At 38.1% G+C, this 14,014-nt stretch overlaps 1 protein-coding gene across 6 annotated transcripts in view; it reads right to left on the bottom strand.

Annotated features, from left to right (window-relative positions):
* The window catches only part of RALGAPB (Ral GTPase activating protein non-catalytic subunit beta), a 108,885-nt gene that overhangs the window by 20,984 nt on the left and 73,887 nt on the right, over positions 1–14,014 (bottom strand). For all 6 annotated transcript variants that reach the window (XM_036902295.2, XM_036902297.2, XM_036902298.2 and 3 more), the window contains 4 exons: positions 9,418–9,605; positions 7,465–7,571; positions 5,664–5,816; positions 3,774–3,983 (listed from right to left, as the gene is read on the bottom strand). In XM_036902295.2, coding sequence (XP_036758190.2) covers positions 3,774–3,983; positions 5,664–5,816; positions 7,465–7,571; positions 9,418–9,605 — 658 coding nt within the window. The remainder of the gene's footprint in view (positions 1–3,773; positions 3,984–5,663; positions 5,817–7,464; positions 7,572–9,417; positions 9,606–14,014) is intronic.

Genomic DNA, 14,014 nt, shown 5'->3' with positions numbered 1-14,014 from the left:
AGAAAGGAGAAGTTATTATCTCTTTTACTATTAATTATACTAAACAGCATTATATATACTAATGGTTTAATAAGGTAAAAAAATCATAAAGTGGCAGGAATAAGCACAACCATAATCCTAAACTAAAGAAACCAACATTCTTGTGTATTTCTTTACATTTCTTTCACTTGCCTCTTTTGGTAAAAGACAACTGAGATCATACTAAGTTGTAATTTTTGATCTGATTTTCTCTATAATATTTCATACTTCCTGGAAATCTTTTCTTTCTTTTTCTTTTTTGCATTTTTTTCTCATTCATTGCTGGTGGAAATGCAAAATGGTATAGATACTTTGGAAGACAGTTTGGTGGTTTCTTGCAAAGATAACTATAGTCTTACCATACAACAAAGCAATCACACACCTTGGTATTTACCCAAATGAATTAAAAACGAATGTGGAACAAGAACCTGTGCACAAATGTTTACAGCAGCTTTATTTACAATTACCAAAACTTGGAAAAAACCAAGATGTTTTTCTATAAGTGAATGGATAAATAAACGTGATGAAAGAAATAAGCCTATCAAGTCACAAAAAGACGTGGAGGAATCTTAAATACACATTGATTGCTAAGTGAAAGAAGCCAATCTGAAAAGGCTACATACTATATGATTCCTACTAGATAACATTCTGAAGAAGCCAAACCGTGGAGACAGTAAAAACATCAGTGGTATGGGAAGGCGGGGAGAGAGGGATGAATAGGCAGAGTACAGTAGATTTTTAGGGCAGTGAAACTATTCTGTATAATCAAGTAGTGGTGGACATGTTATGCATTTGTCAAAACCCATAGAACTGTACAACTGAGTGAAACCTAATGTAAACTACAGACTTCAGTTAAGAATGCATGGTTATTAGTTCATCAATTTTAACAAATGTACCACACCAATGCAAGATGTTAGATGTTAATAATAAGGAAAACCTGGGGCAGAGGGGCGCAGGGCGGAGCATGTTAGAATATATGGGATCTTTCTACTTTCTGCTCAATTGTTCTGAGAACCAAAAACTGCTCTAAAAAAATTAAGTCTATTAATTTTTTTAATGCATTTTTTGTTTTGTTTTCTCCTTAATTCCTTATCTTCTTTGAGATCTTGATCTTGCTCAACAAGGTCTTGCCACCCAATGTATTTTTCAGGAAAGTATCCCCCAGAGATGGCAAGGATAACTCTTTTCTACATCAGCAAGGATTGTAAAGCCTGGTCTTCTAGTCTATATGTAACATTCCAAGAAGGGCTAGGGCAACACCCAAAACCAAAGACATTATTTCTGCAAACAGAAGAATATTCACACTAAGTGAAATAAGTAAAGACTACAAATAGCCTTGTGTCAGATCCTGCCCCTAAATGAATTTGCTACAAATATATATAAAAAATTCTGGTTTCTACATTTTTCTTTGAAATTATGGATAAGGAATTATGGATCTGTCATGTGCTGTAAAATACCCTGTAGGGCAAAGCCTCCAAATTCCTTTTTTTTTAAGTAAGTTATTTCATCAGCTTGTTCTCTGAATGACCTTCTAATCCAGGAATACAGCATGTACACATTTGTATCTTTTAATAACTTTTAAGTTTTTTCCTCTAGGTCTTCTATATAGTCTGTTGGGTAACTTCTGTCAGTATCACAGCTATAAATTGAATATTTGAATTTGACATTATATTTTTAACTGGATATTACAGCTATAGTCATTAATTTCTGTACTTTTTTGTGCATGATCTTAACTCTCTTATTCATTTTAAACATTTTTGATTATCTTACGGTTGTCTAATTCGAAGTCATATTGCCTGTGAACTGTCTTCCCAATGGTTTTTTTTACCTCTTATTTGGTTTCTTTTAATATTTCACTGACTTGCTTGGTTCTGATATTGTATTACAGTTACATAAGATGTTACCATAAGGAAAACCTGGGGCAGAGGGTTTTCTTTTTTGGTAGCTTTGTTAATTTGTATTATTTTAAAATAAAAAATTTCATGGATTAAAAAATTCTCAGTGTTAGTGGTCAAGGTAGATATCCTTTACCTCTGACTTTAACAAAGGGTGCTTCAAGTTTCTTACGGGCGGCCATTTAGAAAGATCTACATTTATAGTCCTGCTTAAGTGTTTGTTTGTTTCTTTTGTTTCAAATCAGAATGAATATTGTTCCACTGAATATATTAACTATTTTATTGATTGATCTGCTAATAAGATCAAAATATTCCTTAATAGCTTTCCTAATATTCCTCAATAACTAACTCTCTTTTTGTTCCTAGAATAAATCTTACTTGATTGTGGAAGGTAATTTGCTTATCATGCTGTTGAACTCACTTTTACTAGCATTCTCCTTAATACTTTAGTACATATATTCATACATAAAATTGTTTTATAGCTTTCTGTATGTATGTGCTGCCAGGTTTAAGTAATGAGAGATATGGTAAGATTCAGAAAGTAAACCAGACAACTTTCTTTTATGTATGTTCTGACATGGATGAGAAAGCATGAGAGAGCTTAAAAGCTATTTTCTTGAAAGCTTAAAATTTCAACTAGGACAACATGAATAGAAAATTACAAGCTCAGACACACACTGCCTCTTATTAGGGCTCTTCTTATCTCCCTTCAGTCAATAGGATGTAATAATTTTATTCTAGTATATTTTGATTTACTGTTTCTACTCTGTTCAATTTTCTCTGTTAGGAATATCACTAATCATTTGTAGGTTGTATCTTTGTTCCTTGCCTTCCATATTTGCCCCTGTATTTCTCATTATTTTCATCTCCTTCCTCTTCTGCTTTTTAAAGGAGTTCTTATGTTCACATTTCCCATTGCCAACTCACCTTTCTACAGTGTGAGTATTTTCCATCTATGTGCTATAGCAGTGTTCCTCTGCTTTCTTAAAAAGTGAAATGGTCTTTAACCAAGTAGCTGCTAGGGAGTACGCGCAAGGGACAACTTGTGCAATAAGCAACTTTTTGCCCTGCAGTCTTTAGTTGTGCTTTTCAAAACAGAGGCCTTAGTACAAACTGCAAATCCACCATACACAAGCTACTTCATATTTTTGAACCTCTGTTTCCACATCTATAAAACAGAGATAGTATCACTTTCCTTGTAAAATTGTTTTAAGGATAATGGAATTAAGAATACTGCTAAATTTACCTTACAGGCTGGCTTACTTTGTGCTAAGTATTACATGAAGCATCTTATACGACCACAATGAGATGGATAATTTTATCCTCCCTATTTTATAGATGAGCAACTATAAGACTCAGAGAAGCTGGGCAACTTGCTCAAGACCACATAGCTGGCAAGTAGTGATGCCAGGGTAAACCTGGGCAGTCCTATCTTAGAAACTGCCAAACATTAATAAGTGCTTGGCTCACAAGGATTTGTTTCTTCCCAAAAGTGGCATGAAACAGTGAAGTCAATTATAGCCTATACTTTTGGTAATAAATTTTACTTACTAGAGGAAGACTTTTAACATTCTTTTCTAATTATCTATAGATTTCATTTATGTATGTGATGTGGATCCTATATTAGCCAGGAAATTGAGAACTGGATGTATTAGTAAAGCAGTCCCCTCAGACAGAACTCTGAAAGCATTCCTGGGATGAACTTAGACTAAACAGCACCACAGAATTTCATTTACTCCATACAGGGCAAGACTTAACTTAAAAAAAAAATTCCTTCTATCCTCATAAAAATGCTTTAGCTATCATCAACTGATGTTAATTGATCAATATATTTATAGTCACAGAAATTTAGAAAATTACCTTCAATGCTTCTAAGGACAAAAATCCAAAGTGTGAAAGGAAAAGGCGTGCTGTTTGGAATTCCTGGGCAGGAGGTGGGGGTTTACAATCTGTAACCGGATCAGGAAAACTTCTCTTCTGCAATTCTTCCTCACTTTGTTGTTCAAGGTGAATTTCATAAGCAATCTGCTGGGCCATGCCATTCCTTAATTTTTCATGTCTTTCTTCTAACTGAAATAAACCAATTATTTAAATTTTTGAAACTAAGAAAAATCCTCCTAGCAATCTGGCTTTTACTTCTACAACCTCCCCGACCTTCACAACTCTGGCCATCCATGAGCGCACTCTGTACCTCAGATGTGCTGTACTTTGAAGAGCTACAATTCTCAAATTCCCTTCTCTAATCATAAGCTGACTTCATGCAGCTCTCCCACACCTTTACTCCCCAAGCCATGCCTTCCCATAACTGACAGGCATTCAATCCCTCCTTCACAAGCCATTAGCATCCTGGCTTAATCTATTTCCCAACTAAGCCCCCAAATCTAACATCTTAATTCCCTTCTCTTAAGCATATAAATGGCTGTGTTGTTCCATATTCTCAACCATCAATCTCCACACCACTCAAGTTTTTTTACTTATGCCTCTAGATCCCAAAGACTTTTGAAGAAAGCCAGTAGAGGGACTTCACTACAGATAATGTTACTTAACCTCTGCTGGGCTGCCTGGCAATCTTAAGAGCCATCTTTGACTCCCTATTTCATTGATAAGAACTAAGATTAAACTTAACCTAAGTTCCTTCAATTTCCCTCCATTACTAACGTGGAAGACCTCTAAATGCCTCAACCTTCACCTATTCTCTCTTCCCCCATCTTACCAAAAGTATATGCCTTTTCTAGACACAGTCATACAAATTCTTGACCCTACTGCCTCCAGGGCCTTACTCTATTATTATCATTTCTTCAGTCCATCTTACAGAGGTAGCAGATGCTGAACCTTTTCCACTGCTTCCATCCTTTCAACCTCTAAGCATGTTCATATTCCTTCCATCCTTGAATTTAAAACTGCATAGTTTCTATTCACTGCCTCTCATTAACCATTTCCTCCCCAGCCCTACAGTGTCCCTACTTTAACACTGCTTTGAATCAGCTCTCAAAGGTCACCTACAGTTTCATGCAACAATCCAGGGGCCTCTTCTTAGTGTTCCTTCTCTCTCATCTCTCCAGCACTTGACAGTGCAGGGCACCTCCATTCCTGCCCTTCTATTCTCTTATGCCCTGACACACCTCTGTCCCCACTTCTTAAAAATTCTTCCCCCTTGATCTAAAATATGAATTACTTAATCTAATTGAAAATCTAAATTAATCTAAAACCAAATGAATTTATCTTGCCTTTCCAAAATTGTCCTCTTCCTAACTAATCATATTGCTGTAAATGGCAGTAATACCTTGTTGTTGCTCAAGCTCAAAACCTAAAGTTCTTTGACTCCTTTCCTTCCAACATCAATCCAAGACTGTTTGGATCTTCAATAAATTCCATATATTTAAACTTCCACTATCAGTGAGGTAGTCTTTCCTTTCCCCTACCTGGACTCTCATAATAGTCTCTGAACTGGTTTACCTTCTCAAAATATCCTCCACTAGAGTCTGGTCACGTCACCATACTATAGACACCTACCACAGACCAGCTCAGGCAGCCCAATGACACCTCTCTCTAACAGACATCCAGTTCCTTTCAGTTAGCCACAATATGTACTTGTCTTACTACATGGTAACCTACTGGATGACAGAGATCCAGGTCATTTTATGAATCACCTCCAGTTACACTAAAAAAAGGCAGTGTCTTGACCATAGCAATTGTTTAAGAATGTTTACAGTCATTCCCTTAACAAGAGCTGACAATAATTTATCTTACTTCTTCAGTGACAATTTCATGCAAATCCGGAATGCTCAGATCTGCCTTCACAAAAGGAATCTTATCCACCTCTTCAGGAAATGGTCGATGTTTTACGGTGTATTTAAATCCAACATCATTTTTAGGAACTGGACGAAGTTCAGGCACAAAAAGCTGTTGAAATGAAACAAGTAACATTATGCTTATTATATTGGTGCCATCTGTAATGACATGTATTTCCCTGGTCATTTTGATGCTTGTGTTTCCCTGGGATCATGTAACACTGGACTCAGTAAGAATCTGCAAATACTACTGCTAACAGTAAAGGTATACAGCCTGGTCCAAGTGTTTATTTTTATGAAGCTGTTCACCAACTTAATAGGTTTTTTGACTAGTAAATGGATTGTGACCTCTACTGCCCTAAGCCAGAACCTCCCACATTCAGTGGTAAGCCAACGGATAAGGTGTTCCAGAGCTTAAGACTCAAACTCCCTTCTTCCCTACGGGCTCTCAAATCATTCCATATAATAATGCACAGGTTTAAGTCCACTGGGTATCTCTACACAGTGAGTTCAAGTTGAACCTTAACATGGCCTAAATGAAGAGTATGGGCACCAAATCTAGGTCCTCGTGGCTCCAAATCCCTGCTTCAATACATTAGCTATGTGATTTCCATTTTCACATCTAAAAAATGGAAATAACCCATTACAAGACTGTTGCAAAGATTAAATAAAAATGTGTATGGCACATATTAAAGCATCAACAAATTTTAGCTTCTTTCCCAATCTTCCTCAGCAGCCTTTAAAGCTAATGTAGTGGCTTACAGTACTACTGACAGAATGTGGTCTACACAATGCCTCCAAGAGAAAATGAGGGTGTGCTCCTCACAGGGTGAGAAATATACCTCATCTAACAGAGACATCTAGGATGTTAAATGATTTTAGACACATGCTCTAATTTTGTGGGTGTCTCTCTTAAATGCTGGAGAAATTTTACTAAGTCATGTTTTAAAGAACTTTTAGTAACATAAGTAAAAGCTAACAATGTGCTAAATGAAAAGAGCAGTATACAAAAATGACTCAAATTCTGCTTGCTACTGTGTACACAAAAAGACTGGAAGGAAATCCACTAAAATATTAACAGAGCCTATCTACTTCCGGAGAGGTGAGAGTATGGGTGATTGCAAATTTCTTCTTCATCATCTGAATTTTCAAATGTCTCCCATGTGCAAACTTTATTCACAAAATTACAAGTGTTACAAAGAAAATAAATTGTGCCACCCCAAAATAAGATTTCATTAAATTATATAGCGTATTTTTTAAAATTATAGAGTATATTACCAACTATACAGGAATAATACATATAAAAACAATTTAAACTAAATCCTATAGCCAGAGAGGTCAAGGGTCTGGCCAAATTTTTTTCATACATGGTATGTGCCTGAGTTTTATTATATTTAACACTGCATGAAAAAAACTGGGGCTATTGTTCAGAACAGTAGTTCATAATCCTGAATGGACACCAGAATCATCTGGAAAGCTTTTTGAAGATACATTTGCCCTGTGCATGTCTTTAAAGAGTTAATTCAGTGGATCTGGTATTCTAGGCTCCTAGGATGATTCTGATGTGACCCACTGACAGATCCTGGCTAGGATAAGAAATATTTATTTTATCTGTGATTTCTGTTAGAATGCTATTTTATCTTTAAATCATAACATGCACATGCGCTCACACACACACACACACACACACACACACACACGCGCGCGCGCGCGCACACACACGCACTCCTAATCACTTCCCTGTAACTTCTGATGGATACCTTCTGATTTGCTTTTGCTCCTCTGGGCAAAAGGCAAAGCTGTTGTGCCCAAGCAAGTCTTCCAGACATTCCCCGGACCAGCACAGTAACAGAGGGGAAAAAATCATCTAGAATAAAATGTTGGTATAAAAGTTTATACTACAGACAACAACCATTTAAAATACAACCTGTTATCAACTGCAGAGCTTTTAATAATCAAAGCCCTAGCACAGTGTTTCCCAAACGTTCACTCTTTTGTTACCACTCTGTGGTTTCTGCATTATCAATGCACTTTAAGTACTATTATCTTACTTTGTTTCAACCACTTTCTTTTTTAACTTTAAAATTTTATTTTAAAAGGAAATTGTATATTTTTACTTTAAATGCAAAATCATGAATTTTAGTAAGGTCATTATGCATTTTTTAAACACGTTTAAAAATACATAAAATAATGTTCACCAACATATCTGCTAACATCATCTCATATGCCTCCTGTGGTACCCCTACACAGTTTTGGGAGACACTGTCCTAGCCAATACTCTCAAAGCCCAGTGATGGCAACGACCTACGTGCAAGAAGACAGACTGGCTGCCTACAGTGCTGATGTTACCTTCACCCATGCCTTTGTGTACCACTGTCTAACACAAGCAGGCACCCTTCCATCCCAAGGGAAGCACAGAAAAAGGTGAGAAAAGAACTCAGGATAGACTTCCTGAGTGCCCAGATCCTTGTTCTTACTACCTTTTGCCCCTGGTGTGGGGGTCAAACCTCTTCAAACTTCTCTCTCTCCCTTCTTCTGTTATTAATTATAATGAACTATTAAGCTGTACTGAAAAATTTTTAACTATTGAGAAAATCCTATCACTATGGGGCAATGATAACAGAAAGGGACAGAATGAGGTTAGAAAATCTGGATTCTAGTCCTAGTCATACCATATACCTCTGAAGTAACCCTGGACAAGTTACATACTCTCTCTGAGCCTCAGTTTCTTCACCTGTGAATGAGGGAATTATACACGGGGTGATTCCCTGGGTCTCTGAATGCCCATAGATTCTGTAACCATCACTTTCCTTCACCTTCCCAGCCATACAGGTCTCTGAGAACATGCTTCATAACAATGCTTTTATTTTAGCTGATTCCAATTACCATCAGGAAAAAAATGTACTTTGACTAGTCTGGGTTAGAGTGGTAAGCGCATACCTTGAGACGGTTTATCATGGGGTGAAGAAGGGAGAGGAGGAAAACAGTGCGTTGTCTCAGTGGAAAACCACTAAAGGGTTTTCAGGAGAGCACTGGCATGGTCAGATCTGTATCTGAGGATGAATATGATGGTGGCAGCAAGCAGGAAGGAGGTAAGGGTAACAAACTTTGGAACCAGATGGAAGAAGGATCAGACTAGGTAGGAAGCAACTGCAATAATCTGGGTAAGAAACAATAAGGCCCTGCATTTGGGTATAGTGGGAGGGACGCAGGGTAAAGGAAAGATTCAAGAGTCTCTGGGAAGGTGAAAACTTGGAAACCAATTATACAAGAGTAACAGGAAGGAGAAGGCAAAGATGACTCCTCACATTTCCAGCCTGTTTGCAAGGCACCAATAACTGAAATAGAACAATGTGGAGTGAGGGGCAGGAAAGGAGAGGGGCAGAATCCAAAGTTCAAGGAGGGAAGATGAGTAATGATTTTTATAGAGTAATGTCAGAAAACACTTCAACTCCATTAAAACAAACTTCTTATAAAACCAGAGAGTTCTTTTCTGGTATTTCTGATACAAAGATTCTATATTACATGTATATATTCCATTTCTGACCCTCTATTTTCTGTTGCTAAAATCCCACAGCTAGAAGTCTTTTTGACAAATGCAGAATTACTTAGAATTTGCAGTCTTTCCTTCCCTGATCCTGGAAACAAAGCTTGCTAATACTGATGAACATGTAGATGTAGCAGTGGAGAAGGCCCAAAGTGCTGAAACTTACTCTGTTCATTTCCAAGAGGTTGCTCCAGCATTGCCAGGATGACGCTGTTATCCAAGACAAAGTATCGAAAGCTATGCCTGTTTATGGTTGGTAGCCTGGAGTATTTGATCAAAGTGGTCTCATTCACCAGACTACAAGGAGAGGCAGGACCACTGGGTGAAGGAAATGCACCAAGCAACTGCATAATACTAGGAAGAATGCAAAAGATAACAGTTAAGTCCCAAAGCAAAATCTCAGGTTTCCTTATGCATCAATGTGTTCTGCTCTTTTGATTTCAACTGACCACTGCCAAGCTGCCTCTGTGGAGGTCTGATTTACTCCCTGTGGTAGATGCTGTGGTACACTGTCCAGATTCCCCTTCCAAGACAAGAGCCTTTCCTCCAGAAGTAGGGAGATGACGCGACAGCTTCCAGCGGAGTCCCTCTCTATGACTTGTTCTTGATCAATGAGAACCACCTCACCCAAGATCAAAGCTTCCTCCTAAGACAGCCCACATCCACTGAATGGCTGATGCATGGGTATAAAGTTTCAACTCTCAAGCCCCACCCTGGGGAAACTCTTGACGGGCAAACCCAGCTACAGAGCTCTTTGTGGCAACCGCATCACAGTTTACTTCTTCCTTCTGCTCAGACCTGCTTCCTTTGATCATGAGGGCACTTTCCAATGAACTTGCAGGGAAAATCTCTCTCTCAAGAGTTCAACCTAGGGAACCTGACTAAACACACTTCCAAATCATGAAGCACCTGAAGATGTATTTAAAAATGTTATATGCTCTAGGTGTCAGGATTATACTAGCCACAGCACTCAAGACCTAGAAAGGACCCAAAGATCAGCCAACCCCCCTCAATTTTTCAGATGAGGAAATTCAGGCTCAGATGTGATAAGTGATCTTTAAGAGATAAGAAACAGGGCTTGCTTCCTCCTCACTGTGTGGCCATGAGTAGACAGTACCCTCGTTTTGCAGGTTAGGAATTTGAGGTACTAATGGTTACATCTCACAGAACCGTTATAATTATTAAATGAGAATATATTAGGAAAAAATGCTTTGTAAACCAGAATTCAATTGACCAAGCCTTAACAATCAGAAATGTCTATGTCTATAGAGAATTCTGCATGTACTCAATGAATAATAACAATTTATATAAAGCACACCATCCACCAGGCACATTATTTTATTTAGTCATCCTAACAATCCTATGGGATAGGTACTATTATTATTCCCACTTTGTAATGAAGAAACTGAAGCACAGAAGAGAGAATTTAGCAATGAAAACATAAAGATTTGATCCTGTGGTCCTAATGTCACCTGATCCTTCATATGCATCTGGAAAACATAATATTCCCCAACACCATTTTTATTATCTCAATTCCCAACTTGAGTGGCCTCTCCTTTTCTTTTTCATTCTAATGCTTGAATCTAAAATATTTGATAATATTTGGCAACATAACTCAACAGGCATTTTCCTTCCATTTCCTCTCCTCCTAGGAAGAAGACTTTGTAAGAATTTCAAAGACCAGGAGAATTTGATGAGTTCAGCCCTCTAAGGATTTAGGAAAAATAGGTGAATACCAGGAAACCAATAATGGGAAAATGTGGCTTTCATTTTCTCAAACAGGACAGAGACGGGTGTCAATCAGCATTTGGACCGTGTGAGCTTACACTCCGCACAAGATTCAAAGACATTATTATATGGGCTGCTGGCAAGGGAATAGGTCACTAAGATCAGATTATACCAGCCTAACCACACTTTCTCTTCTTGATAGTAACTAAACTGGAAGGTGGAAAACTAACCCTGAAATGAAGACATGCAAGTAGTTGACAGTGTGTCATGATAAACTTGTAGACAAGATCCTTGTAGACAAAATCCTGTGGACCTGAAGGGAAATCTCTGATGATGTGCTATGCAAGTCTAGCTCTTTAGAGGTCAATATTTCTATCAGTTTCTTTGATTAGGACACACAAGGCAGGCTCATTAAATCTGCACTTGATCAAAAGCTGAGGTGCAGAGTTAATATATCAGAATGCATTGGAATCCAAGAGTCCTAAAAGACTAAAAATAATTAGGTAAATCTTACATGGAGAAATTTCAGATTTAAGGGTGATGTTTTGTACATTATATTCAATATCCCCAAGTTAGTACATGATGAGAAAAACAGACAAAAGGTAAATGTGTGAAAAAAGACTAAAAAGATTTTAGTTGACTTAATGCAAATCACCAGGCTCTCAAAAATCCAAAAACAGTTTCCAAGTACATTTTAATGAAAGTATAATGTTCTATAGCTTAAAGGTCATCAGGCTACATCTGGAATATTGTACTCAGTAAATCATTTTTAAGACATGCATAGTGAAAGTTATAATACTGAGAGGCTAATGACCAGGATGACAAAAATTCTTGAATCCCTGTCATGAAAGAGCTGAAGATACCAGCAGAAATGAATAAGATACAACACATGCACTGTCTTTAGGCCTTACTACCGCTTGGAAAAAGGATTTCACTGTCAGTAGTTTGAATGAGAGCCAATGGGTAAGCTAAAGGGGGAGAGATTTCAACTCAATGTAAACATTAAGCTTTTAGCAATTAAAATGAAATGGGCAAACTTGAGGGTTAGATTATCCCAAAATTAGAGGCTAAATAACTTCGTAAATGTATTTTACAGGTAACTTAAACAGTTGCTGAAATGACCTGGAAGAGTCCCAATTCTGAATTTGTATTAGTACACCAAGGAAAAGAGCCCAACAAGCCAATCTGCACTCTGTAACTGTGCTCAACACTGTGAGGGGTGTTTAAAGAGGGAAATATGGCCTCTACCCGGGTTGGGGAGACAACACTGGCATGTTATCAAACATAACCAGGTACAATCATGACAGTAAAGAATCCCACGCTGTGTGGCAGGATCTCACTGAATGAGCACAGAGGTGCAGAAGAGTCGTCACTCAGAAGCAGAATATCTAAAAAGGTCCAATGGAGGTAGCTAGATTTGATGTGAACACTGAACAGTGGAGTGTGTGGCCCAGGGGAAAAGAGGGAGGTACTGAAACCCAGGAAGGTACACAAACAAGTCTGAGCATGCTCAGTTTACAGATGCAAGTGGCCTGCCAGGCCCTACTATGGCAGAAGTATTGTGCTGAGGAATATCAGACAGTTCACGTGAGGACAGAAGAAGGAAATTGAAAACCAGACCAGTGACTTCAGACCATGTGGCAGGGAACAGATCTATTTAGTTTTCAATCACTCCAGAAGTAAATTAGCACCTAAGGAAGATGAGTTCAACAATAGAATGCAACAAGAACAGGAGAGATGAAAGCAGGGGAATCAGGCAAGTGAGAAGGACCTGGACTAGGATGCTGAAGTTACAGGGAATGGACGAAATACTTTCAAGAATAAAGTCTACTTGACTGTCACTGGCCTCATATAGAAAAATGACAGTGGATATGAAATGGATATATAAAGCAGAGATAAATCTGAAAAAAGCCAAAGGTCTGTGTTTGTGTAACTAGAAAACAACAGTGATACTGACATAAAGCTGTACTTCTGAAGGAACAGAGAAATTTGTTTTCAACAGGTTTCATGATGACAGTACTCTTCAAGGCACTCTTCAAGACTGGAAACTGGAGACACCATTTGTGGAGTGGCCAGCAGAGAAAAGTCAGCTGCAGATAAAGCAGATGAACCATCTAGGTAACTACTGGCTAGGTTTCAAGGCAACGTCCCAGGGCTCTCCACTCATTCTGAGCACATATCCAATCCTAACTGCCAATCAAACTCTCCTAGGAACCCGCATCGAGATTGGGATGGCACATTAAAGCACACATCAAGTCTTAGTCCTTTTATAATGCTTTTAAGTTTACTCCAGCCCCAGTGCGGTCTTCTATCTGAAATTTATTGTTTCTAGTACTCATTACTTGTGTAGGTACATGTGTAAATAGTTGCATTCATATTTTTCTGATTTTCTAGCTCGCAGCCAAACCTTCACAAGGTCACTCAAAGCCCAGCATTAGCACAGTGAACAGGACTAAATTAAAGCAAGCATGTCTCTAAAAACGTACAGAATGACCTAAGTCCATGAGCAAGTGAAATAAATCCAACTTTACTGTGCATGCCACAAGTTGTCAACAAACCACTGAACTCAGAAAAGATTCTGAGATCTTGGTAAGGGCTGATTTACATACAAATATTCAAGCAGTCTTGCTGTCCACTATTAAGAAAACCAAACAAGCCAACCCAGACTGACTTGACATCCCTCCTTCATGCTTTTGTTTTTCTGGGTGTTCACCCACACTTACCTTTCATAAGTTCCATCCTTCCATCTATACTACAGTTTTACCTCATTTTCTCCACTAAATTCTTTCCTGCTGTCCATAAATGTGCTTTAAACTGCCTTCCTTCCATCCTTCCACTCCCCTCACTTGGCAGCCAAAACAAACTCTCTCAATGCTCTCTGCAATTTTTTCAAGAGACCAACCTGTCTTCATCCTTTCACTACCAGAATGCTTAAAACAGGAATCTTCTTTTGCTGCCTTCTTAACCACTCTGTAACCTGGCTTATAAATGAAATTTTACCTGTCCTCTTAAGAGTCAGATCCAATGCCATTTTC

Source organism: Manis pentadactyla, chromosome 5 (genome assembly GCF_030020395.1).
Source record: "Manis pentadactyla isolate mManPen7 chromosome 5, mManPen7.hap1, whole genome shotgun sequence".
NCBI classification, from domain to species: Eukaryota; Metazoa; Chordata; class Mammalia; order Pholidota; family Manidae; genus Manis; species Manis pentadactyla.
The sequence above is the reverse complement of the archived record's forward strand: the minus strand, read 5'-3'. Positions and strand labels throughout refer to the sequence as shown.